A 25,087-nucleotide genomic window follows, 5' to 3' on the forward strand; every position below is an offset into this window, starting at 1 on the left:
AAACGATTTTATGTGGTACACGGCGCTCAAAAATCTGTCAAATGTTTTAGTACGACTTTGCTAAGCTACGAACCCGCACCGCTTGATGGATTGCTTCAAGATAATATTACCGTATTGTGTGTGTATAACCTCTTTTGTTTTGTAGATATTATACATGGTTATGCTGAGGATCTGTCGGCCAGTTTCCACTGGAAATGCCTTTTGGTTAAACTGTCAGCGAGGAATTTGCATTTGCACTGTTAAATTTTTACATAACACATAAAAAACAGCTGCTTGATGTTTTTTTTTTTTGTTTTTTTTTTGCACTAATAAAGTTGTGGAGTTGTATTTTGTCTAGTGTCAATTATATCATCAGTTATATCGTTATCGCAAATTTTCAAATGTATATCATGATAAATATTTTTGGTCATATCGCCCTGCTCTAGAAAGCACTCGTAAAACAGATCTGGCTAAAGCAAATAGAAAAAATCTTTGCATGTTATTTGACGTCCATTTTTTCTTGTGATAACCAGCAGTGGAAACACTGACATCCTTTAGTCAAGACCAGCAAAACCAGCCACCAGACTTTGACTGGGTGTGGCAGGATAAATGTTAGCTCTTCGGGTGTGAAAGTGTGTGTGTGTGTGTGTGTGTGTGTGTGTGTGTGTGTGCGTGCGTGTCTGAGAGCTAGTATCCTGTTAGTGTGTGAATATATGTGTGCGTGTGTGTGTCTGTGTCTTAACCACAGCGTCTACTGAGGAGGCCTGGGGGTTGTAACCATGGCAGAAGGGGATTGTTTATTCTGCTGGACCACACAGCATCAGCTTCTTAGTGTGGCATTCTCTTAAGAAGGTCTGATTATTTTTGATGTTTTTGTTCTTGCTCTGGTGTTGATTGAAAAGGAAATATGCTCTTATTATATATTGGAAAGAGTCATTAAATATTGCTATTTGGGTATTTTTGTGGATCGCTTGTATCCTCTCTCTGGTTTCTTGATGAATAAATATGAATGTATAATCAGGGTTGCAGTGTTAAAAACAATACTCCAATAAAGCTAGCGATATATGGAAGTTGCAGTGTGCTGATGGATATTGCATTATGAATGTTGCAGAGTAATGCATCAGTGGACTGTTCCTATATAGACCTCTCTGCCAGCTGCAGTTCAGTGAGGGGACTTCTAGACATTTTCAATATGTAAAAAATGCATGGAAGGAATTGCTGTGCACCACATGGGTGTGGGCTGCATCCTGTCTGCATTTATGTAGCTGCAGCCCCACTATGGCTGAGTGTATATGTGCGTCTGCATGCTTGTGTGGGTCCGCGTGTTATAGGTGCATGATGTACTTGAGTTTTTAGCTCTGGGCCCTGTCGGAGGAATTGCTGAAGGGGTGCATTTAATTCAGTTTCGTTGTGGACCAGCAGAGGATGGCGGTGGTGTGTGTGTGTGTGTGTGCTTTTAATGTGTGTCTGCTGTGAGTCATTGATCAAATATTTTGCTTGCAAAGATTCAGAGCACTCCCTCAATGGGGCCTCCAAATCCAGTGGTAGCCCCTCCCCTGTGAGTGAAGCAGGCTCCTGAGTGGTCAGACTCTGTGGCAGATTTGGCATTTCACCTCCACGGCCCCTCCTTCCACACATTTGAATTTGCCATGACTCAAACCTTTTTTCTATTTTGGAGATGTCGCTCCTTGCTTCTATAAACAATAGGAAACACTGTTGCCAGTGAAATGATGCACAGAAAGTTGAATCAGCTTGACTAAAGTCAAGCAGGTCCTCGGCTAACGTTATGTTACAAAGACCTCCCTTTTTTAGGCTAAAATAATGTTCAAAAACAATGGAATATTCTTTTTATTATGTTTTAATGTTGAATAACTAAGTGCATGGTATAGGAGTTTGCACATCATCAATTATACAGTTAGAAAGTCATAAGCTTTTACTGTGAGGAATAGCCTCATCCACTGTAGCTATTCAGACTGTTTTTGGCTTGTTTCTTTGTACAGCAGTGACTTAACCCACTGCAGGACTCACACTTTACCTACTGTAAGCAAATAATAAACAAAAGAAATGTATATTTTATGAAAAAGTGTATAGTCTATAGGAATATTTATTCTTTTTGCCTTCATGAAATGCTGACATGTAGCCGTACAGATGGTTGTATACCATATGGATTTTGCAGAATAATACACCAGGTAGCAGTGATTTTCAGGTGTTTCAATATGTTGTAAACAAATAAATGAAAACCTATGAAATTAAATTCATATCTCCTTTTTCTTCAACCTGGTTCAAGTGGTTTGCTTGGTTCAAGTGTTTGTTGCTGAAAGATATGCCTCTGCTTTTTATTTTTAATGACCTTGTTTTCTGCGTGTATTTACAAGCACGCACAAAAAGAAATATCTGCCAAAACTGCATTATGTCAGCTATTCAAACTTTTGCATACACAGCAACAGCCAGATTATTCTAATTCTGTTTCCTACTTCCTTATGTTTCCTACAAAAGCTGGTAGTCTTTAGATATGCTATTGACACTGCATAGCAGTTTGAAAGACACTGTTCACCGTGCCTACTGCACTGCTGTAGAAATGATCTTAAACATGTGACCACGTTTAAACGGGTGGCGCAGTGAGAAGATTCTGGGTTGGAATCTATTGGCTAGGTGTACTGTATTTGGGCACACAGTCTAAATACATCCTTGTTAGGTGAACTGCTAATTCTGGATTGGCTTTAGGTGTGGATATAAGCTTGAATGATTGCATGTTTCTCTATATTAGCTTTGTGATGGGCTGGTGTGCTGTACATGGTTTACTTGACCTCTAACCTAGAGTCAGGTGAGATAGTCTCCAACCCCTTGTGACCCTAAAGTGGATCGATGTATTGTTGATGGCATATTTTGCTTTCTCAACATCTGATTGAATAAGTTATTCTAGTCATTTTAATAGTTTATTTAACTGGAAGAAGGTCAGTCTATATGCAGCGCTGTACATACCTTATTCAAATAGTACATCTTAAGCTCACATACATGCATCACTTGTTCCTAAGCCTTTGTAATGTGAGAAGGGTAGGCCTCCATGTTGCAGTCATGGCTTGAATCTCTAGAAGACATGATTTATTATTTTGTGACTGTAAAGGCACTTTTGTGGTTTTTCCTTCCAGCCAGAGACAAATGAACATTAATCAGTCAAACCACATAATTTAAAACAATGTACATGGAGATTTGCTTATTATGTCTCTTGGTAGTTACATGTGCTTGAATTTCTGAATCTCTTCATTCACTGTAGAACCCTTGTGTGTTGTAACCTTAACCCTTTCCTTGAGCTATAGGGATTAAATGTGGTCTGCTGCAACGACTGAACAACATCCAGGATGCTTTCTGTGGTTTGAGGGGGAAAAAACAACACAATGCACAAGTAAAACTTCAGTGAATGCATTCTGGAGCTGAAGTCCCATTGTAACCGTTATGCAACCGGCACAAAAAAATGATCGGCACTCCAACACTGCGTTGTCGTCTTCTTCCTTTCTTTTTTTTTTTTCTTCAGCTAACTGTGTTGTTGTTGTTGTTGTTGTTGTTGTTACTCTTACTTGGACTGTGCTGTAAAACGGGGGGAAACATCATCTTGATGGTGCGCTTGAGTGAGAGGGACGTTCAAAATCAAAGTACTTTTTCTTGTTCATCTCACCCTTGACGAGGCAGATCTAAAGATGTCTATCTAAAGATTTATTTGAAATGGGTGTTACGCAGCACATAAAATGCTATATCTAGTCATTTGGTCATGTGGTGGGAGTTTAGGTGTGGTTACTGCTATTTTTGTAGTAGCAGTTAATAACAATAGCAAAAATTCAAGTAACTTGAATGACTAGATTGCAAAAAGATGTTGTAGAGCAGCTCACCATGTAAGCGTGAGTGTTTCACCCACATTTGCAAATAAAAATAGATTTTTTTGGAACACATGTATGAACATAAAGTAGTACAACATTATGCACAAGTAGGCCCCAGGTTTCGCAACAAAAAACTGATAACACAGCAGCAGCGACAATGCTGTCATTGTTTAATGTGGAGTCTGTCTACACACAAATAGCGTAGAGTAAAGATGCGGAGCTGTTACTGAGACAGTGAGCTCAGGTGGAGGGAAAAAACATCAGCACTTGCAATTGGAATCAACTTTAAAATCTTTACTGGAAAAAAACAACTGTTCAAAAAGCTCCAAAGTGAAGAAAAGCAAAGAAGAAAAGCAAAAATATCTACAGTAAAGCTACAGGAGTTAAAATAAATGATGAACTATTAACTTGGTGTTTACAATGCTTGATGAAGGCTGACGGCATAGTGAATCTAAAGGGGGATATGGGGTGTACAGTTTTATTTCAAGGGTTTTCTAACATTATTCAACTTATTATATAAAGATAATAAAGTTAAATAAATTATTTATTTTCACAGGCCATTAAAAGTATATATTTTTAATATATACTAATATATTTTTAATATATACTAATATATTACGGCAGTAATGACGACGTGATTCACGTCGGCAGTAATGACACCTGGTTACGCCAATCGGAGGTCACTAAAATCAATATTGAATCGGTGTGTAACTTTGCCAAAACAATGTCGGACTCTGTAGTTTTCTCTGGTCCCCTCCCCAATCAGACCAGGAGTGACATGTTTAGCTGCATGTTCTCCTTAAATTGCTGGCTGTCTGAGTGGTGTCCCAGAAACGATGTGGGCTTCATAGATAACTGGCAAATCTTCTGGAGGAAAACCTGGTCTTGTTAGGAGAGACGGCATCCATCCCACTTTGGATGGAGTAGCTCTCATTTCTAGAAATATGGACAAATTTATTAAACCCCCCAAAATATGACTATCCAGAGTTGCGACCAGGAAGCAAAGTTGCAGTCTTACACGCCTCTCTGCAGCTTCTCTCCTCCTGCTACCCCCCCAAAAACCCATCTCCGTTGAGACTGTGCCAGCTCCCAAACAGACAAAAAACAAACTAAAAACCAGCAACAAACAACTTAAACATAAAAAATCACAAAGAAAGAACAATACAGTATCCACATCTGAACCAAAGAGTAAAACAGTGAAATGTGGATTATTAAATATTAGGTCTCTCTCCTCCAAGTCTCTGTTAGTACATGACTTAATAATTGATCAGCAAATCAATTTACTCTGCCTTAAAGAAATCTGGTTGCAGCCGGATGATTATGTTAGTTTAAATGAATCAACACCCCCGAGTATTCTAACTACCAGAAATCTCGACGCGCAGGCCGAGGGGGCGGTGTGGCAGCAATTTTTCACACCAGCTTATTAATTAACAAAAGACAAAGACAGACTTTTAATTCATTTGAAAGCCTGATGCTTAGCCTTGTCCACCCCAGCTTTAAAACTCAGAAACCAGTCTTATTTGTTCACATCTATCATCCACCTGGGCCTTACACAGAGTTTCTGTCTGATTTCTCAGACTTTTTATCTGATTTAGTGCTCAGCTCACATAAAATAATTATTGTGGGTGATTTTAACGTCCATGTAGATGCTAAAAATGACAGTCATGGCTTTTAATCTGTTATTAGACTCAATTGGCTTCTCTCAAACTGTAAAAGAACCCACCCACCACTTTAATCCCACTCTAGATCTTGTTTTAACATAAGGCATAGAAACTGAACATCTAACAGTGTTTCCTGAAAACCCTCTCCTGTCTGATCATTTCCTGATAACATTTACATTTACAATAATTGATTACACAGCAGTGGAGAGTAGACTTTATCATAGTATATGTCTTTCTGAAAGTGCTGTAACTAAGTTTAAGAATATAATCCACCCACTGTTATCATCTTCAATGCCCTGTACCAACATAGAGCAGAGCAGCTATCTGAACGCTACTCCAACAGAGGTCGATTATCTTGTTAATAATTTCACCTCCTCACTACGTGTGACTCTGGATACTGTAGCTCCTGTGAAAACTAAGGTCTCTAATCAGAAGTACCTTTTCTCTGTATCTATGAAGCACCTTGAGGCGAATTTTGTTTTGCTATATAAATAAAATTGAATTGAATTAAATTGAATTTCACAGTAAAACCCTGGGCCAATGACTTGGTGCTGTTACTCAGGACACTGAATTATTATTAACATTAATTATTAACATCTACACCATCACAACCTCTGCTTTCTGCAGCAGGAGGCGCTTCTTAAGAGCACATGGCAATCCTCAGTTCTGAGAATGGTCAGATGAAGCTACCACATACTTTAAAGGCTTATAGACACACAAAGTCACTCACGGGTACACTTAAACATGAAGACACAAATACTCATGAACACACACCAAAATACAATATTGTGAGTTGCCTTTTTGCCTTATTTTAATGTTAGAAAGTCTTTTAAGTTATAGACTTTAAGTTATAGACTGGTTATAAAAAGTCTTATTGAGGGACAGACTTTCGTGGAGGTAAAGGTGAACAAAGGTTCCTTAATCTGCCAAAAAGGAAAAAAATTGATCTGCAAAATTGTGGAAGAAATTTCTGAGCTATGTTCCTCCATGTAATACTGTGAAAACTTGGGATATCTCATCATCAACAATACATAATATCATCAAAGGTTTCCAGGAATCTGGAGAAATCTCTGTGCACAAGGCTGATAATCATTACTGGATACTCGTGACCTTCGGGCCCTAAGACAGCACTGCATTAAAAAACAGCCATGATTCTGTCACAGAAATCCCTGCATGGGCTCAGAAACACTTCCTGAAATCATTGTCTGTGAACACAGTTTGGCCTGTCATTCACAAATGCAGTTTAAAGTTCTATTAATGCTAAAAAGGAACCATGTGTGAACGCGATCCAGAAATGCTGTAGTCTTCTGTGGCCCAAAGCTCACTTACAATGACTGATGCAAAGTGAAAAATTTTTCTGTGTGTGGAATATGAAGCAGAATCCAGGTGCTGAACTAAGAACTCTCTCTAAGCCTTAAGATACCTCCACACACATACCTTTGCAGACATCCAACAGTGGCCTGGTACAAGGTACACTAATCTTAGCCCAACTCCATCATTCTTCACATCACATCACCCTTATCCTGCCTCATGTCCTCCTCTGCCTCTTCATTAACTCAAATGACTAATAAAGTTCTATTTACAGTTACAGTAAAAGTTCAACGAAGGCCTGTTTTGATCTATCTATCTATCTATCTATCTATCTATCTATCTATCTATCTATATTAGGGGTGCAACGATACTCGTATCGATATCGAACCGTTCGATACAGTGCTTTCGGTTCGGTACGCATATGTATCGAACAATACAACAATACAACATTTTTAATTTATTTTATCAACTTTCCTTCTGACGATGCTGTCTGTGTTGAGCGCTCAGTGGATCTGCGCTCGACAGTGCAGCCTAGGCGGAGTAGTCGAACACAAATTCACTGAGCACAGGGCAAGCTAGCGAGACAGAAGCTAGGCTAGTTGCAACATGACAAATTGAACCTCCCCCACCCTCATTCAGATCTGGCGTTTGGAACTATTTTGGTTTTCATGTGACGTATGACCCTGAAGGTAAGCGTGTCATGGACAAAAGTAAAACAGTATGTTGGATGTGCCAGCAATGCTCAATTGGTGGGAACTAGTGTGTTAGCACAGTTAGCTCGTTAATGTGTTGACGTCTTCCAGCCCCACTCATGAGGCGATCCGCGGTAGCTCGTTAACGGAGATTTGCCGTGTTGTGACGTTAACGTCATTTCAGATTAACGCTGACAGCACTAGTGGGAACACAACCAATATGACTGCACATTTACTCCGACATCATCCTAGTGCAAAGACAAGTGGAAGCAGACAAAAACAAGCACGCATGCTACAAGCTTTACCCGAGTCATTTAGACAGCCGTTAGCACATGATTCTCCTTATGGGGACCTGATATGTTTAATATGCTGCTGACAATATAGCCCAGAAGAAGCGTATAGTATAGCTTTTATTTTGGAAAGAGACATTTCTCCATAATAAACTCTCTTTTCCAAAGATGAGTGATTCCTCAATCAGATACAGGGCTCGCAAAATCGCTAGCCCGACGTCCTGGGGCTTTTTTCCAGTCGGGCTACCAAAATCTATCTCTGCCCTGCCCGTCGGCCTATCGTAGGAAGGAAAAATATATGTCAATGCTTTTGCATTCTTTCGGAAATGTAGCTGGGTAATTATGTCATTGGCATCGGCCACTGTCAATATGTGACATACTGAAATCGCGTTTGAATTTGCGCTTGTTTTTTGCTTTCACTTTGCAATCGCGTGAACTGTGTATAGAGAGCGACAGTACTGATTGGTGAGTGATGATAATTTGCGCACCAATTCCTCTGACATCGTCTTATCAATCGTTAGCTTACTATGCAAACATGACAAGTGAAATCTCCCGCAGCTTAAACATGTGAGAGGTTGATCGCGCAGAGAATCGCTGAGCGTTATGTTAGTGCGTGTGTAAAAGCAGCAGGATATATATTTTAGTTCTGCTGAGCCAAATAAGACAGGTCAGGGTGAAGAAGTGACAAAACGGAAAAGTTATGACAAATCAGACTATAAGGCAAAAAGAAAGTGCAGCTTTATGGTTTCATGGACAAAAGAATTTCTGTGGCTGCAATATGACGAGCTAAATAACCAGGGCTGCACATAAGTGGTCCGCAGGTGCGCATTCGCTGTCAAAATAAAAACCCGCACAAGATAAGAAGTTGCAACGCGTGTTTGCGTACATAAGATTTTCAGGAGGAGGACAGACATTTGTTTAGAACTCTTAAAGATGTCGAAGAAGCTCCTTTAAGCAATTACTGTGATGTTCCTCCACCTCCAAAGAAATGTCAGGAGTCCGAACCACAAAAGAAGCACGTATTCTCGGAAAAGTGGTTGCAGGAGGTGAGCTGGCTTCAAACAAATGATGAACGCACAGAGATGTGGTGCAGAATGTGCCGTGAAAATTTAATAAATGACAAATTAATAAAAAGGCATGAACATTTTTTTTGTATCGAAAAAATATCGAACCGTGACACCAAAGTATCGAACCGAACCGAACCGTGAATTTTGTGTATCGTTGCACCCCTTGTGTGTGTGTATGTGTATATATATATATATATATATATATATATATATGAGAGAGAGAGAGAGAGAGAGATGAATGAGATATCCCATGTTTTCACAGTATTACGTGGAGGAACATAGCTCAGAAATTTCTTCCACAATTTTGCAGATCAATTTTTTTCCTTTTTGGCAGATTAAGGAACCTTTGTTCACCTTTACCTCCACGAAAGTCTGTCCCTCAATAAGACTTTTTATAACCAGTCTTACTGACCTTTTCCCAACAAACCTAATTATTTGCAAAATACTCCACCACACATTTCTTTTGAGTACCACTTACTTTTCCATTCTTTGGTTGCCCTGCCCCCAGAAGCATTTTGTGTTCCGAACATGTTACATTTTCTTAATTTTCTTTTTTCTGCTGTAAATACGGATTTAATAGCTCTGCAAGTCATTGATGTCTGTTATTTTATACAGCCTCCAAACTTTGAAATTAGGATTATGATTGAAATTTAAATTCAGTTAATTAAATAAAGTTTCATTTTTTAAACTTAATAGTCATGGATATGATGGGTTGGTTTTAAGAGGTTTACCAGTGGTATTTTAGTAATTACATGAGCCTCTCTGCAGCTGTTTGCAGTTAAGTATATCAAAAAAAGTGGTCTGTTTCATAGAGATGTAGTCAGTTGGTTAAGTTAACACCAATCAGCTATGCTTTCCTCACCTCCTCAACTTGCCCTGAAGCCTGCTCTCTCCTCTCCTCTCCCTCCTCTCACCATCTCAACACAGTAAGGCGACCCATTCATCAATAATTGATAATTGGCTGGGACAGGTGAGATGGAGAGGCAATTTGTAGAGTATGGTGTGGGTGCACTGCCAGGAGATTGGCTCCGAGGAGGAGGACTGAGGTTGGGGAGTTGAATTGCTTCTCAAGGACTCACAGCCAGGGGCCAGCTGGAAGGACCAGCCCTGCTGATGGACCACTACATAATCCTGCTAGAGTGTGTGTGTGTGTATGAAGTAATAGATATGGGGATGCAGAAGCAGAGTAGCACACATCCAAACACTCACACCCACATATTGAGACTTAGCTTTGAAGTCAAGCAAATACTATTTATATTGTAAAATCAAGGTCTTTGCAATCTGGATAACATGAAGGTCACCATCGGTAAATTCACCAGTAATCTATTACAGGGAACAATTTCACAAAACACAAACAGGGAGGTAGGCATTAAATGCAGGCAGGCTTTGTGAGTCCACTTTTATCTTAATTTGGCAGGAATGCTCGAGGCGGTTCAAGAGAGCAAAAGGAGACGACCGCAAAGGGGACAATAGTCAAATTTAATTTATTTAGGCTCTGTTTTTTTGTTTTGTTTTTTTTTTTTTAAATTGAAGAACCACAAAACATTTTGATTTCACCTCTTATATAAAGGCATACAAAGTTTCAGGTTTTTAGTCTCCAACAGAACTCCTGGTCTTTGACAGGGCTTCACATTTTTTTCCCTACCAACTCAAACCTCAAATCTAATCTCTTTTCCCACATCCTTATTCCTTTCCTTCTAATAAGGCCTATTTTGACATTAGAATAACACCCCACAACTCCAGATATTCTTTAGTGTAAGAAATCCTCTTATATACTTCACATGTATGTTTTTTTTTTAGGTCAACTGGGACTAATTGTGGCTATATTTGTTTATATAATGTGATATTATTGAGAGACGGAAAAAATGAGCAGTAATATATCCTGGAGGATCAGGGGTTAATTAAGGTACTCCGGCTTTGGATCTTACTGTATATAATTCCTCTTTTTCCTCACTTTGCTTTCTTTCTTTCTTCATCCATTCTAGTAACAGTACTTTTTTGCTATATGCAATCAGAGGTAACACTGTTGAGTCTAATTACTAGTTTAAATGTATTTACTGTCCAAAAAAAATACCCAAAACATTGATTTACTGGTAAATATTTTCTATGCATACTTTTGCATCACAGTAAAGCCAGTTTCACTGATATTCAACACAACTTTATTTGCACAATATAAGTTTGATTTATTTATTTATTTTTTAAATGCCAGAGCAATGTCTTGTGAAGGAAAACCGACGTGTACTGATCATGGTAACTGCTGGGAACATCAGTACAGTATCTTTATAGAAATGAGATTCACAAAACATCTCTCAGGTTAATCTCTGGTACTTTTCCTGTTTGGATCTTGGTCCATATTTTCCTGCCTTCACATGGAAGAAGATGGTGAAGCCCACGCTGTGTTTGAGTGTGTGTGCGTGCCTCTGCGTTGCTCTGCCTGGGCATTGATAGTGTGTCTGCTGGGTGCTGAGTGCTGGGCAGAGTGAGGGAGAGATGGAGTACTTATTGATTTTGGCCACACATCTCTTCTCCTGAAAATCCCTTGATTGCTTTTGTTCTGCTCCCTGTCTCCCTCTTTCTGTCTCGCTTCCTCTAATGAAACTCCAAATGAATTGGAGCACGTACTGACTGCTCTCCCGCTCTTCGTTTCACTTCTGCTCTCTCATCGGCCTCCTTCCTCACTCTCTCACTCCGGCTCTCCCTGCTGATTTCTCTATTGCTCCCTTTCTACCTCTCTCTTGTTTCCTCTATGTGTTTATGTTGCTCGGCCTTCATCTTAAGCTCCCATTCTCTTTATCACTTTTGTCACATTTTTCTCCTGTGCTCTTCTCTACTGTTTTCTGTCTCTTTGTTTATTTTACCATCCATCTCGTCTCCTTTTCCCTCTGCGTTTCCCTCATCCATCCACATCCATGGGAATAGGAATTAATATCAGAAATGTACTAACCTACTAGCCATGGCTCAATCTTTTACTAAAGGATGACTCAGATACATGGCTCACTTAAACAGGCAGACATCTCTTCAGCAATCTCTCTGTCCAGTCATTCTTGGCCCCTTTACTAGAACTGTTCTTTTCTCTTTTTTTTCCCTTCCCCTTCATCTCACCTGGTGCCCTTTGATTTTTGCTTTTTCTACATGCAAACATGAGAGAGAGAGAGGGGGGGAGAGAGAGACAGAGAGGGGGAGAGAGAGAACAACTAATAGAAGACAAATCTTTGAGCTCAGCTTCTGACTCAAGAGAAATTAGCTCAATCAGCACCACGCAACTAAAGGGAAACTCCTGAGTTTTACACCTAAAGTTCAGCTTATTAGTCAGTCAATATACTATCCAATTTGTGAGAACAGTTAAATAAATGTCTTCTGTGATTAAAAATAAGGGCTTTTATCAAGTCTTAAAAATAACGGTAACAAGGTGAGAGAGACTAACAGAAAGATTTTATTGGTTGTGTTCTGGGAAATATACGACCCAGCCGTTCTTTTATCCAGTCAGCCATCCATTCAGTCAGTTTCTTAACCTATTATCTAATTCAGGGTCATGGGAGAGGCTGGAGCATGTCCTATTTGACATTTGGTTAGAGACAAGGTTTACCCTGGGGAGGATGGCAGGCTAACACAGAGAGACAGACAATCATTTATGATCATGCTCACACTAGGGCTGGGCGATATGGGCTAAAATCCATATCGCGGTATAATTTGAAGCACGTGCGGTAACGATATATATATTGTGATATATTCTTTTCTTTATAACGCATTTTCCACACTATAAGGCACACTTAAAATCCTTGAATTTTCTCAAAAATCGAGAGTGTGCCTTATGTATGAATTCTGGTTGTGCTTACTGACCTTGAACCGATTTTGGCGTGCAGAAATCTGTTAAAAAATGTTTTAGTACAACTTTGGTAAGCCGCACTGCTTGATGGATTGTCAGAGCATTACAGCTGCCGTAGTGAGGAGCTTCGCGGAGTAATCTGGGTCCAAATCTCCGTCCCTTCAGGTCCCAAATTCAAACGAACACTGAGAGTTCAAAATGGTCTAAATTCTTTAATCTTTAATAAAATCATCAGCGTTGCTGCTTTACCAGGTGTAACAGTTAAGTTTAACATCCAGGCATCCGTGAAAACAGAAGTTATTAAATTTAACGGAGGTAGAAGTTAGCAGGACGTTAGCTCGCTAGTTTCCACCTAAACATGACACACCATGTTCTGACTGAGAGACTTTTGAAACTAATTAAAACGTACAGCTCTGCTACCACTTCCAAAATAATGAAGACAGAAAACTAAACAGCAGTGGCGTTTGCAGGGTTACTGAAGTTGGACTACCTGGTATATAATGTTGTGCTATGTGATTGCTAGCGACACAGCTATGTTAGCATAACATTAGCACAGTGAAGCTGGAGGATGAACGCCAACTTTTTTTCCCCACTCGATAAAAGTTAACGTGAGGGATTCTGGTGGTTAGAGACAAATGCAATCGCATAGCAGGATGCTATACAAACTTCAGTCAGGAGAACAACTGAGATCATTCATCCACAATACGAGGTTAGTTATTAATATACTGCAACAACATGGGAATAGAACAGCTGCGAGAGAATTCAGCATTAATGAATCAATGTTACGGAAGTGGAGGAAGCGCAGTTTTTGGCTTTCCCCATATTTCAAAAGTGCTTCATCTCTTTGCTATGACTGTCGCCCGGCATAATTTGCAGATGATAATGGTTGTAGCCACTGCGATGCTTTTGACCAAAACAGGCGCAGTTTGATGACATCATCAACATGCGCTATTGCGATAGAGTGGTATAGTCAAAATCTCTATCGTTGGCCAAATTTATATCGTTTCTATTGTATATTGTTTATATCGCCCACCCCTAGCTCACACCTATGGCCAATTTAGAATCCCAAACAGGCAGACACCAGTTGCCCAGCAGGTTTGAACCCAGAAACTTTCCAAAGCATTGATTTTGCTTATCTGACCCTTGTATTTTTAGTGGGAGAGGGAATTTTTTCCCTCTCCCATATATATATGTGTGTGTGTGTGTGTGTGTGTGTGTATATATATATATATATATATATTATTTTATTTTATTTATTTATTTATTTATTTTGAAGATTTTTAAACCCAACAAATGTTTTTGGAAACTTATCTTACCTATTCAAAAATGCAATTGAAACAATGTCCATCCATGTACGCATCCACCAGTCGTCTTCCACTTATCCAGTTCAGAGTTGCAGGAGGGCTGGAGCCTATCCAGCTGCCATAGGGCGAGAGGCAGGGTGTACACCTTGGGCGGGTTGCCAGTCTCACAGGGCTAATACGGAGATCACGAAACCATTCACACTCACATTTGCACCTATGGCCAGCTTAGAATCACCTGTTAACCCAACCCCACTAACTGCATATGTTTGGACTGTTTTATTGATCATTTATGGATGGCTTCAAATTTCAAAACAAACAAAAAAACCCTTTGTGTTTCTGTTCTATATTGACATCAAAGAATTAACATCAGAATCTCTTTACAGGTGTATATTTTCTGTACTTACTGTGCTCTTAACTTTTGAATTACATTTTTTTAGCTTAAAAATACAGGACATAACAAACAGCATATCAGTAGAAGGGCATTAAAAGCATGGACAATCCTAAGGTAATAGCGATACCTGGGATGTTGCAGGATTTGAGGTGACTTAAAAACTCCTTCTTCTGCTGTTCATGCACAATAAAATCCAAACCCTTTTCTGCATCTCTCTCTGCCTGCTCCACTTTTCTGTCACACAGACGATTGTTTAGGCTAACTCCTTACGCACACAAACAGAGCTCAAAGTCGCATCTGCACAGTTAGAGTGCACACACAGAAAGAAAGTCTGGGTTGAAAGATTTAAATATTAATCATTGTAGTGATTATTTTCTTATTATTTCTTATTCTTACTGTATTGATTCTTGATTATATTTTGATTAGATTTCTGATTGTATTATAGCTGGAATAACTACCAACAATAGCACATTAAACTATGTCACTCTGTGCTGCATTACACCCTCAAAGGCTGGATTGGGCCTTTTACTTCACTTTTTGTAGAACTGAGCCAAGCGATCTCAGTCCACTTGACATCCTGTTTGATTCATACCACTTTATGTAAAATATCTGTATATATGCACAGCTCTCCCTCTCCTTGGGGGCTCCATCGTTGCAGATCATCAAATTTGCATCCTCTGTGTGGAGTGTGTGGCTTCAGCCGATTCACTTGCCATTCTCACTTTTTTTCCCCCCACTTATGGACTTCATCGTTCTGCCTCATCTAAAGTACTTATGTTTGACACTCCTCCTCCTTTTTTCTTTTCTTTTTCTTCACCTAGGGGAGCTGGAGGAGGAGATGGAGAATCCAGAGATGCGGGATCTCCCGGAGAAACAGAAACACCAGCTCAGACACAGAGAGCTCTTCCTTTCTCGCCAGCTGGAGTCTTTACCAGCCACACACATCAGGTACACTTCATTTGTGTCAGAGGACTAGATGTTTTATTTACCTTCTTTTTGTGGGACTTGCTTGTGCAACTTCTAAACCCACCCACCTACTTGACATTCTATTTTGGTTTCAAATACCCATCTCATGCTGTGACTGAAGTTCTGTTCACTAAATGTTTCTTCATCTTTTCATCCAAATTTTTTGGGTTACAGTTGATTCAACAAACCCAAATTTTTCTCCAAACAGAACATTTCTGATGAAATTTTCCTAGATGGTAGGGGGTCAGTGAAGAGAAAACAAGACAGACAGAACTGACTTGTTTTTCGAAAAAGTAGTTATGAATTTATGGTTATAACAAGATGGAAAAATGGCAGCTCATTTTTTGTTTTGTTGTCTTTTTTTAATGAATACTATCAGGGATCAATGCTTTGTCGTTTTTCTGTGTTGGCTTCAAGCCAATAGGGGGTTAATAAAAATTGGTAGTGGTTAGAAATTTTCAGCTAATGAGCAGTGGCTTAATGCAGCATTGATACTATAAATGAGTAAAAATTTAGGCTGATTAACACCTCAGTTACGCAGGCCTAGAGACCGGTTAGTAACCATCTGGCAACCACCAGTTGCGAGGGGGGATTAAAAATGAGTATACCTCCAGTGGCTGCAAGTGATTGCTGGAGATTGCTCTTGTGCAACTGCAGCAATCTGCTAGCGACACACAGAGGTTTTTGGTGCAGCACCTTTTTGCAGCCAGTGTAGGTCAGCAACCACTTGGACCAGATTGAGGAACATTTGTTGTTGTTTTGCCAGATGATTGGTAACTGGTCTCTGGGCCTGTGTAACTCGACCCTAAAATTTAGATGGATTGCAGCATTATTGACTGTGAATCACCTTTTTCTTAAGTAGGAAATTTAGATCAAGTGTAGGAAAGGTGGACTTATTCACATCACAAATGCAGTTTACGTTGTTTGCATTGATTAATAAGATAATTTTCGAATACTGAAAAGCGAATCTTGATTGCATCATAATGTTAAGACCTACAGTATAACAAATATTTGCAAATTTCTTCTGATTATTCCCATTTCCATGTTGCAATTTTTTATTTGCATGCATTGCATGAACTCATTTATACTGTTATAATGTGTATTCATGCTTTTTGATGCAAATACTGCAATTTCCTTGATGTCACATTGCCTGCTATATGTGAAGCTGTGCTGGCGAGAAAGACAGACACAAAGTAATCCACTCATATGCAGGGTACACGCTGAGCAGTAAATGTCAACAGAAAGCTGTTTCTAGATATAAACCTGCCTTTGCTCATCAGTAAGCTCGAGGCAAACCTACCTAATCATTAGCGTATTATTACTTGACATTTCTGAAATCACAAGAAGAGCAAACTGACATCTGCTCGAATAAAAATGCTCTGATGAGCAGTTTAGTGAGAATTCAAGCTTGATTAAGTTTTCTAACTTAACAGTGTGTGGCGAGGTTACACAGTGTGCTTGAGTTTATTACCCTGCCAAATCGTATTTGCTTCAGGCTAGAGAGGTATGACTAATTAGCTGGTAAATAATCTCAGTTCAGACTGTAGCAGTTTGGGGACAGGGATGAGTGCTATTGGTGTCAACACACTGGACCAGGATTTATCCCAAAAAACCCCCCCCAAAAACCAAGCTGGGCAAACTGGACCTGAATCAATACCATCATTGGAGATTCTGAGCTGTATCCTACATTTCTCTTGCAGAGGAGTTTGGACCAGAGAGCAGCTTTCATCTTGCACTTACATAACCACTTAAAATCCCATGGACTTTAAGCCCCGTCTGTTTTTCTATGTTTCACATGTCAAATATTGGCTCATACTTTTCTCCTCTATGAACTGTGTTTCTTACATCCTTCAGGGGAAAGTGCTGTGTGACGCTGCTGAACGAGACAGAAGCCCTGAAGTCCTACCTGGACAGAGAGGTACGTGGTCATGATGGGGTCTCAACTGTAATTAGGTTTTAGATTTCAGTGTGTGTGTGTGTGTGTGTGTGAGAGAGAGAGAAGAGGAGAGTAAGAATCTTATGAGTTTAAAGATTCTTGTTTCCAGATGAATTATTCAACGTGTTGACCTAGAATGTTCTTTTCACGTACTGTAATGAGGAGACGAGAGACTAGGAGAGGGGGGAAATACACAAACACAAACACACACGCACGCAGACCAACTGATACACCCCTTGCTTTCGCCTCTCCGCTCGCCCATCCCACTTTCTGTTCCTTTCATTGCATCCTTACACCTTCCTGTCATCTGTATTTCCCAGGATGCCTTCTTCTACTCGCTGGTATACGACCCTCAGCAGAAGACCTTGCTGGCTGATAAGGGGGAGATCCGTGTTGGGAACAAGTACCAGGCCGACATCACCGACCTCCTGAAGGAAGGTACGTTGTGCTTAAAATTTTTTGGCTGCTTTTTAAAAATGACTTATTCGCTTAGAAGCACTGTATCCATTTTCTGCAGGGCACTTTTTACCCTGCAGTGGACTGATTATTTTTTTTTTAGCAATATGTCTGCATTAATGGGAAAAGTTTAACAGTCTGAGCCACGACTGTCAAACTTTTTAATATTTGTGCAACTGCTCAAATTTCAGGAACATGTCATGAACTTTTATGACTTTCTGCCTTAATACACCACTTTTTTTCCTCTTTTCTGTTACGAGTAAAGTTGAGAGAACAACCAAGTTGGGTTTCCATGGCAATCACACTGTGGACTAACAATGATTATACATAATCACAGCATTTGAAATAACAGTTTATTGCATTCGTGTTGCACAATTGATGACTTTACAGTCACCCGCAGAGAAGACAACTGTTCATAACGCACCCCAAATCTGACATCAAAAATGCTGTCGTTGAGGTATACACCCACGATGAAATATAATAGGTCGTAAAGTGTAGCAAAAATATTTGTAAGCATTCATTTTAATAACTGGGACTTGACAGTTTTGTACAAACTATAATGTTTTTAAATCCAACTTGTTAGTAACACAAATCCACTATTATTTCCATTTAGATGAGCAGAAGGATATTTTCCGGGCATTCTCTGCCAATAGTTTGTAAGGTAATCATTAATCAGGTAATCATTTTCAAATGTGACTGTTTTTCTGCCAGATTATGGTGTTTTGCTGGGATCCTGTGTTTTGCCAGAATTTTATTCTTAGCAGGTGGGATGCATCTGAAATTGCAATTAAAGCACCATGGGACACTAGGCTTGCTAATTAAACCCATGTTAATGAAATTCTTCATTCTACATGTGTTAGAATCTCAGGCAGGCTGGCTCGTTGGTTGAAGGCTGGCAACTTGACAGAACCCACCTCTTCAACTCTGGGATTCATTAAAGCCCCACACAAAGCAGGAATTATTTATTATTTTAATCTAAAAGGAAAATTGCAGACAATTGAACTTGATTTTTTTTGTGTTTGTTGTCCCCCCGCCCCCCCGATAAAGACCCATGGCAATCTTGGAGAGCATTAAAAATGGACTTGCATCCACATTTGTTTGTCTTGTGGTGCATTTAGGTGAGGATGATGGCAGGGACCTGGAGAAAATGGAGGAGAAGATCTGGGACCCCAACAGCTCACTGACAGAGAAACAGATTGATCAGTTTTTAGTAGTAGCACGGTAAGTCAGCTCAGACATGAAATGTATAACAATAACAAAAACAAATCCGATTTTTGTAATTTCTTTCAATTTCAGAGAGAGTTAGTTGTAAAGTTAGTTATGCTAAGGTAAATTTACCTCACTTGTTAAAAAACTGTGTCAAGTAAACCTAATCCATCCAGTCTTAGAGCCGTGACTTCTGGCTTTTATTTGTGTGCATCTAAAAAAAATTATGACAGTTATTATAAAACACATGCATACTTTTTTTTCAGGGAGTGCACTACATTTAATCAGGTGTACTTGAATCCGAAGTGAATCCAAGAGCTAGTCTAAAACTTCCTAAAGGTCACTAGAAAGGTCAAGGCAAGGTTTAAAAAAATAAAAACACGCTGAACGGGCATTATGGGGTGCCATAAAGAAGTTTTTTGAGTCATTAAATTTAAAAACCTCACCTCTTTAAATTGTTCCAATTTTCTCTTTGACATCATGTCTTTGTGCACATCTGGACCGGTTCCAGCTCAGCTGCTATTTTTACATCGCTTCCCGGAAGTCCCTTTCTGACTACTTGTATGGGCACATTATTTTACCGTGGAGCTCCGACTTGCCAGAGAGCAAACATCAATTTCTCTGTCAAGCTGACCCAGCACAGCCCCCATAACTGGTGGAGAGAGCGAGGGCACATCAGCGAGGAGTGGCACCAGAAACATGCTTGTTGTTGTTGTATTTTCTGTCCTGAGGTGGTTGAGGGAGAAAATTTACAACAAATGGTCTCAACTACAGCTCTCTGAGACTTCATTCTATTCCCCTTTATGTAATTCAAGTTGAGGAGTCTCTGTTTTTACACAGCTGAGCAGATCCAGTGCACATTATGGACACACAAGTGCAAGTAATCTGAGTGGGACTTGCAGGGAACAAGAAATAGAAAATAAAATAGCCGCCACACTGAAAGCGGTGCACTGCTGCTCAGGAAGATTGAAGATTTAAATGTGGTAGAACTTTTGATTTGTTGTGAAACGCTATGATTGCACCTGGTAAAGATGCTGCAGTTATTTAATTCTCAGCGTGAGAGAAAATACATGAATTCACTAAAACTAATAAGTACTACAAACGTTTCCTAAAATCTGTGAATATCTAGTTTTCAAGCCATATTTGGTTGCTAAGCAGTTTTAGCCTGTTGATGTCTAAATTTGCTTGAGGTGCATTATCTGTCCGACCACACTACAGAGTTGAATATTTTATTAGGAAGAACCAAAGTTAGGACTTTGCTGATATGACTTCCATGTTTGTTCTGTAAAGGGAACTATATCAATAGTTTCTCATGTGTCCCACAGGTCAGTAGGTACCTTTGCCAGAGCTTTGGACTGCAGTAGCTCTGTCCGACAGCCCAGCCTACATATGAGTGCTGCTGCAGCCTCCAGGGACATCACCTTGGTGAGATAGACATATATATGATTTGATATATATGATTTGATTTAAACTGTTAACACATGACATGTGAAAGGTGTTGTGGAGAAGGAGTACTGTTAATCAGAAAATCCTTGCGCGTGAGTCTGTTAGTGATTGTTGAAGCCTGTGTCTGGTTATCCTTAACAAGCATTTGGCCTCAAAACCTAGCCAGCCTAGTGTGGGTCTATTCTGCCCTAGATCCTTTCCTCATATATAAAACATGGATGAGAGCCCTAGCTACCCACATGTACAAAAACACACGCACACACACACAGAAACAGCTCAGATACTCTCATGGAGGCTGTGTCTACACACTCTAAACTGGTAAACTATACCAGTTTAGAGTGTGTATAGTTTAGCTGCAATGAAATGCATGATTGGTTCAACTCATGCACTGACATGGATTTGTCTTGCATTTAGTTTCATGCCATGGACACCCTCCATGCTACAGGCTACGACATGACTCGAGCCATCGCAGCACTGGTTCCTCAGGGTGGACCCGTCCTCTGCAGGGATGAAATGGAGGAGTGGAGCGCCTCGGAGGCCAACCTCTTTGAGGAGGCCCTCGAGAAATACGGCAAAGACTTTACCGACATCCAGCAGGATTTTGTAAGTGGGAAAACAGTAGGATTTGATTTTAGGAAACATGCTTTCGTTCTATGTGTTGGATGAGAAATGAAAAGCACTGTCATATTTGTGTGCAGTATATGAAACTACATAAAGACTGTAAGCTGAGAACCGGGCAGACAGACATAGAAGTGCTGTTTTCCACTTTGGGTTTCAAATGGAATAACAAAATGTATTGCAAAGTGTCCTTGGTTTATTTAAGAGCTGCAAATACAGCCACTTGAATTCATTTTATTTTACAGATTTTTCTCAGCTTATAATGCTTTATAATTATCAACTTATGCAGGAATTTGCACGGAAATTAAATTGTGAATTTTATGTACAGAAAACATAATAAAGGAATATCCTGGAGAGAGCTCTGGCTGTAATATGTACCCTCTAGAAGTTAACTTGCCAACACCTTTACAGCTCAAACCAGTCCTATGATTCTCCCCATTTTAGACTTCGTTTAGGTGTTCAGCTGATTTTCCTTTTATGCAACTTTCAAGCATAACAGTAGTCTCGTAAAGAAGCACTGTGTCCAGCGCCATGGTAAGAATGAATAGTGAGCATTTATCCTCTCTTTTAAACAAACATCCAGTGAAAGCTGCCTCATGTCCTTCTGTGCTGAGAAGAGTGGCGCTGCCTTTGGTGTTCTCTCACTGTGTGCATCAGTCCGCCACCTGGTGGCCATCTACTGTCAGTGCTGCAGACTTTTGTTTCTACTTGAGGTTTTTTTCCAGCAACAAGACTACACCATCAGTATGGGTGGGGCCACCACTTAAAGGCTCATATTCTTTCAAACTTCATAGAGGCAATGTAACGATTTAGCTTCAGTTTTTTAATCGTATCTTTACCTTTTTAACGAGCGAGTACTACACCAGGTTGAATGTGTGTGTGTTCCTTAAAATGTGAAAGAAATACAGATATTTTAGCATTTATAATTATAAATGTCACGAAAGGGAGAATCATCTTATTTGAGTACCTGCAATCTTAATTTCTCAGTTAAAGTAGTTAATGATCATGTAATCAACTAAGAGTTTCAGCTTTAATTTTACATTCCCTGCCTTTAGCAAGATTTCCTCTCTTTCTATCTGTTCCCATAACGTCACCTCAACTAAAACCATAATTATTTTCCTCTTCTGTCCCTGTGTAGTTGCCCTGGAAATCCCTGACGAGTATTATTGAGTATTACTACATGTGGAAGACCACAGATAGATATGTACAGCAGGTAATAACTTCCTTTATACATTTCTTAAGGGAAAAAGAAAACTAAGTTACCCATATTAATTAATTTTATATTTGCATGCGATTCACAAATCTGTTGTTGGTACCTAAAGGTTAGAAATTCACTAGGTCTAACTGCACTTCTCGTCAACAACCTCCTTTTCTGCTCCAGAAACGATTAAAAGCAGCTGAGGCAGAAAGCAAGTTGAAGCAGGTCTACATCCCCAACTAGTGAGTACTTTGATGCAGCAATTTATCAGCCTGCTTTCATTTTCCTACATATTATCAAGTATTAAATCAGCCGATGCTGCGGAGAAGGTCACAGCAACAACTCTGGTATTTTAAAGTTCAGCACTTGTCGCTCATTATACAGTACAAACTCTTCTTTTATTATTCACGAACGCTCTCAGTACTGGATCAGTGGAACTACTGTCTCTGGTTGCAGGCTGATGAATATTATTTGTTCTCTTGGTGAATGTCTTGTCTCTGTATCTCTTCTTATATCAGTAACAAGCCAAACCCTAACCAGCTGAGTAACAATGTAAAGCCAGTTCTGGTAAATGGAGCAGCGGGTACAGTGGGTACAGTGGGTACAGTGGGTACAGCGGGTACAGCGGGTACAGCGGTCCCAGGACCTCCAGGCTCAGTGCCGACCCCAGGCTTGGGTAGAGCCTGTGAAAGCTGCTACAGTAAGTCATTCTGTTGTGTCCTGTTATTGTGCAAATGCAGTAGCTACTGTTATTTGTGTCCTGATGTAAGAGTTCTTTCTCCTCCTTAGAGGAAATGAGATTGTCGTGATAGATATACAGTCAAAGCCTCAGATGTTTGCAAATCCTAATCAGTTTTGATGCGACAATTAAACATCTTTCAGTCTCGGTGTGAAAATCTATTTGCTTCTTTAATTGCGCTCGATAATTAACCTGGTATGGATCTTGGGTACTGCGTCTGTATTTTTAGTATATGTGATGACAACATCCTTTTGTACTGATTTTCCTAATTTTTATTTAGCTAGCATCCAAGATCATCAGCCTATGTTGATCTCCATCTCCATCATCCTTGTCTTCAGATCGGTGTATTTTCAATCTAATACAGATAATTTAAAGATCTGCTCTGTGCTCTTTGTATGCGGCACATATTTGATATTGGATTTCCATAATAGAGAGAAGAGAAAATGGCCTTATGTGCCCTGCAGCAAAGTATCGTTTGAATTATTTTAGAGGCTGTACTTAATTTAATGATGAATGATTAAAGCTAGGGCTCACTACACCCATTTTTGTTTTTTTTGTAATCATCTCTGCTTAGCCATGTGATTTTGTGCTGTGTGTTTGTGTGTATAGCCAGCAGCTCCTACCAGTGGTACTCGTGGGGACCTCCCAACATGCAATGTCGCCTGTGCGCTTCATGCTGGACCTACTGGAAGAAATACGGAGGGCTGAAGATGCCCACAAGGTTGGATGGCGAGAGGCCCGGACCCAACCGTAACAACATGGTACAAGCTCACACACGCTTCACTAGATATTGACTTTGTTTCCTTTCCACAAATAACAGCCTTACTGTCTGCCGGAAACCTTGTAGTTCACCAAAAGTTCATCTTCCAGAGAAAAATCCAATGTCGGTTATTAGTTAAGTTAATTTAGCCTTTTTAAAATAACCCAGTCATTGTATAAAATGAAAATGACATCTGAGACGCTTGAATCAGTATGATATTATTGTTTGGGGGAAAATGGTCCAAATGATGCTCTTTTAAAGCAAACATTTTGTCTTATGACAGTAGGAAAAGCAAAGGTGGAGTTAATCACAGCCCAGTTCCATTAAGTGTCCCAGTAAGCCTCGAGAATGAATCAAAGCTGGAAAGTAGGTCTTTCCAGCTTTGAGTGCAGCCACCACGACCTGTGAAAAAGTAATATTTATTACTTCAAGAGAGAAAGTACCCCAATGTCCTAATTTGGGGTCTACAGATGCCAAACACACCATACATCTATACATTTCTCTTCTTGTGGTCCTTTTTAATAAAGAGCAGTGTATCCTATTTTATTTTAAATATTTTTTTATTACAATCCTGTTGAGTTTTCAGTAAAATCCCTACATTACAGAACATTCAGCATGCCCAGTCATTTAAATGTGTTGTGCATTTTAAATCTTTACCCTTTGAAAGCCTACTAGGAGTAACCCTTGAAGCTCTCTTCTGAACTGAGTGACTTTCTGGCATATTTCAGGTCTGCTTATAGAACAAAATGACTGGGTTTGCATCAGAAATTAAATAAGGGTGATCTCTGTCTGTGCAGCTACCCTGGGAAAAAACAGGACCTATTCTAATGGTCATTGGACCGCAACTTTACTGACACATACTGACGTGTCAGAACTGTCTTTCACGGGTACTTTATGGGGGAGTTAAAAAGGACTCTAGGCATCTGTCTTTCCCTTTGGAAGCCATTAAATCCCTATCAGACAATGATTTTAGTCCAGGTGTTTTCTTTGTCTTTAGTCCTGTGATAAATTGATCTCTCCCTAATCCATCATTTAGCATTCAACTGTAAATACACATTTCCACTAGTACAGGCTGTTCTACATTTTGGTTATAAAAGAAGTTTCTCATCCCTCTAAACCTTCTCTAGAGCCCCCATGGCCTGCCCCTTCGCCACAGCGGCAGCCCCAAGTTTGCTGTAAAGACCCGGCAGGCTTTTTACCTGCAGACCACCAGCCTAACACGGATGGCACGTCGCACCTGCCAGGACATCATCAGACCTCGATATATGGCCAGGCACCCCTACCTCCCAGTCAACACAGCAGCCATCAAAGCAGAATGTAAGGAACAGATTCCCTCATGCATAACTATGACATGTTATAACATTTGGGC

The 25,087-nt window shown here is 39.8% G+C and overlaps 1 protein-coding gene across 2 annotated transcripts in view; it reads left to right on the forward strand.

Moving 5' to 3' along the window:
* mta1 (metastasis associated 1) overlaps positions 1–25,087 on the forward strand; it is a 45,150-nt gene that overhangs the window by 14,873 nt on the left and 5,190 nt on the right. For both annotated transcript variants that reach the window (XM_085143420.1, XM_085143418.1), the window contains exons 4-14: positions 15,215–15,341; positions 17,214–17,277; positions 17,616–17,733; positions 18,870–18,972; positions 20,283–20,382; positions 20,818–21,006; positions 22,160–22,234; positions 22,403–22,461; positions 22,738–22,919; positions 23,568–23,719; positions 24,846–25,035. In XM_085143420.1, coding sequence (XP_084999546.1) covers positions 15,215–15,341; positions 17,214–17,277; positions 17,616–17,733; positions 18,870–18,972; positions 20,283–20,382; positions 20,818–21,006; positions 22,160–22,234; positions 22,403–22,461; positions 22,738–22,919; positions 23,568–23,719; positions 24,846–25,035 — 1,359 coding nt within the window. The remainder of the gene's footprint in view (positions 1–15,214; positions 15,342–17,213; positions 17,278–17,615; positions 17,734–18,869; positions 18,973–20,282; positions 20,383–20,817; positions 21,007–22,159; positions 22,235–22,402; positions 22,462–22,737; positions 22,920–23,567; positions 23,720–24,845; positions 25,036–25,087) is intronic.

This window comes from Neolamprologus multifasciatus, chromosome 19, assembly GCF_963576455.1.
Source record: "Neolamprologus multifasciatus chromosome 19, fNeoMul1.2, whole genome shotgun sequence".
NCBI classification, from domain to species: Eukaryota; Metazoa; Chordata; class Actinopteri; order Cichliformes; family Cichlidae; genus Neolamprologus; species Neolamprologus multifasciatus.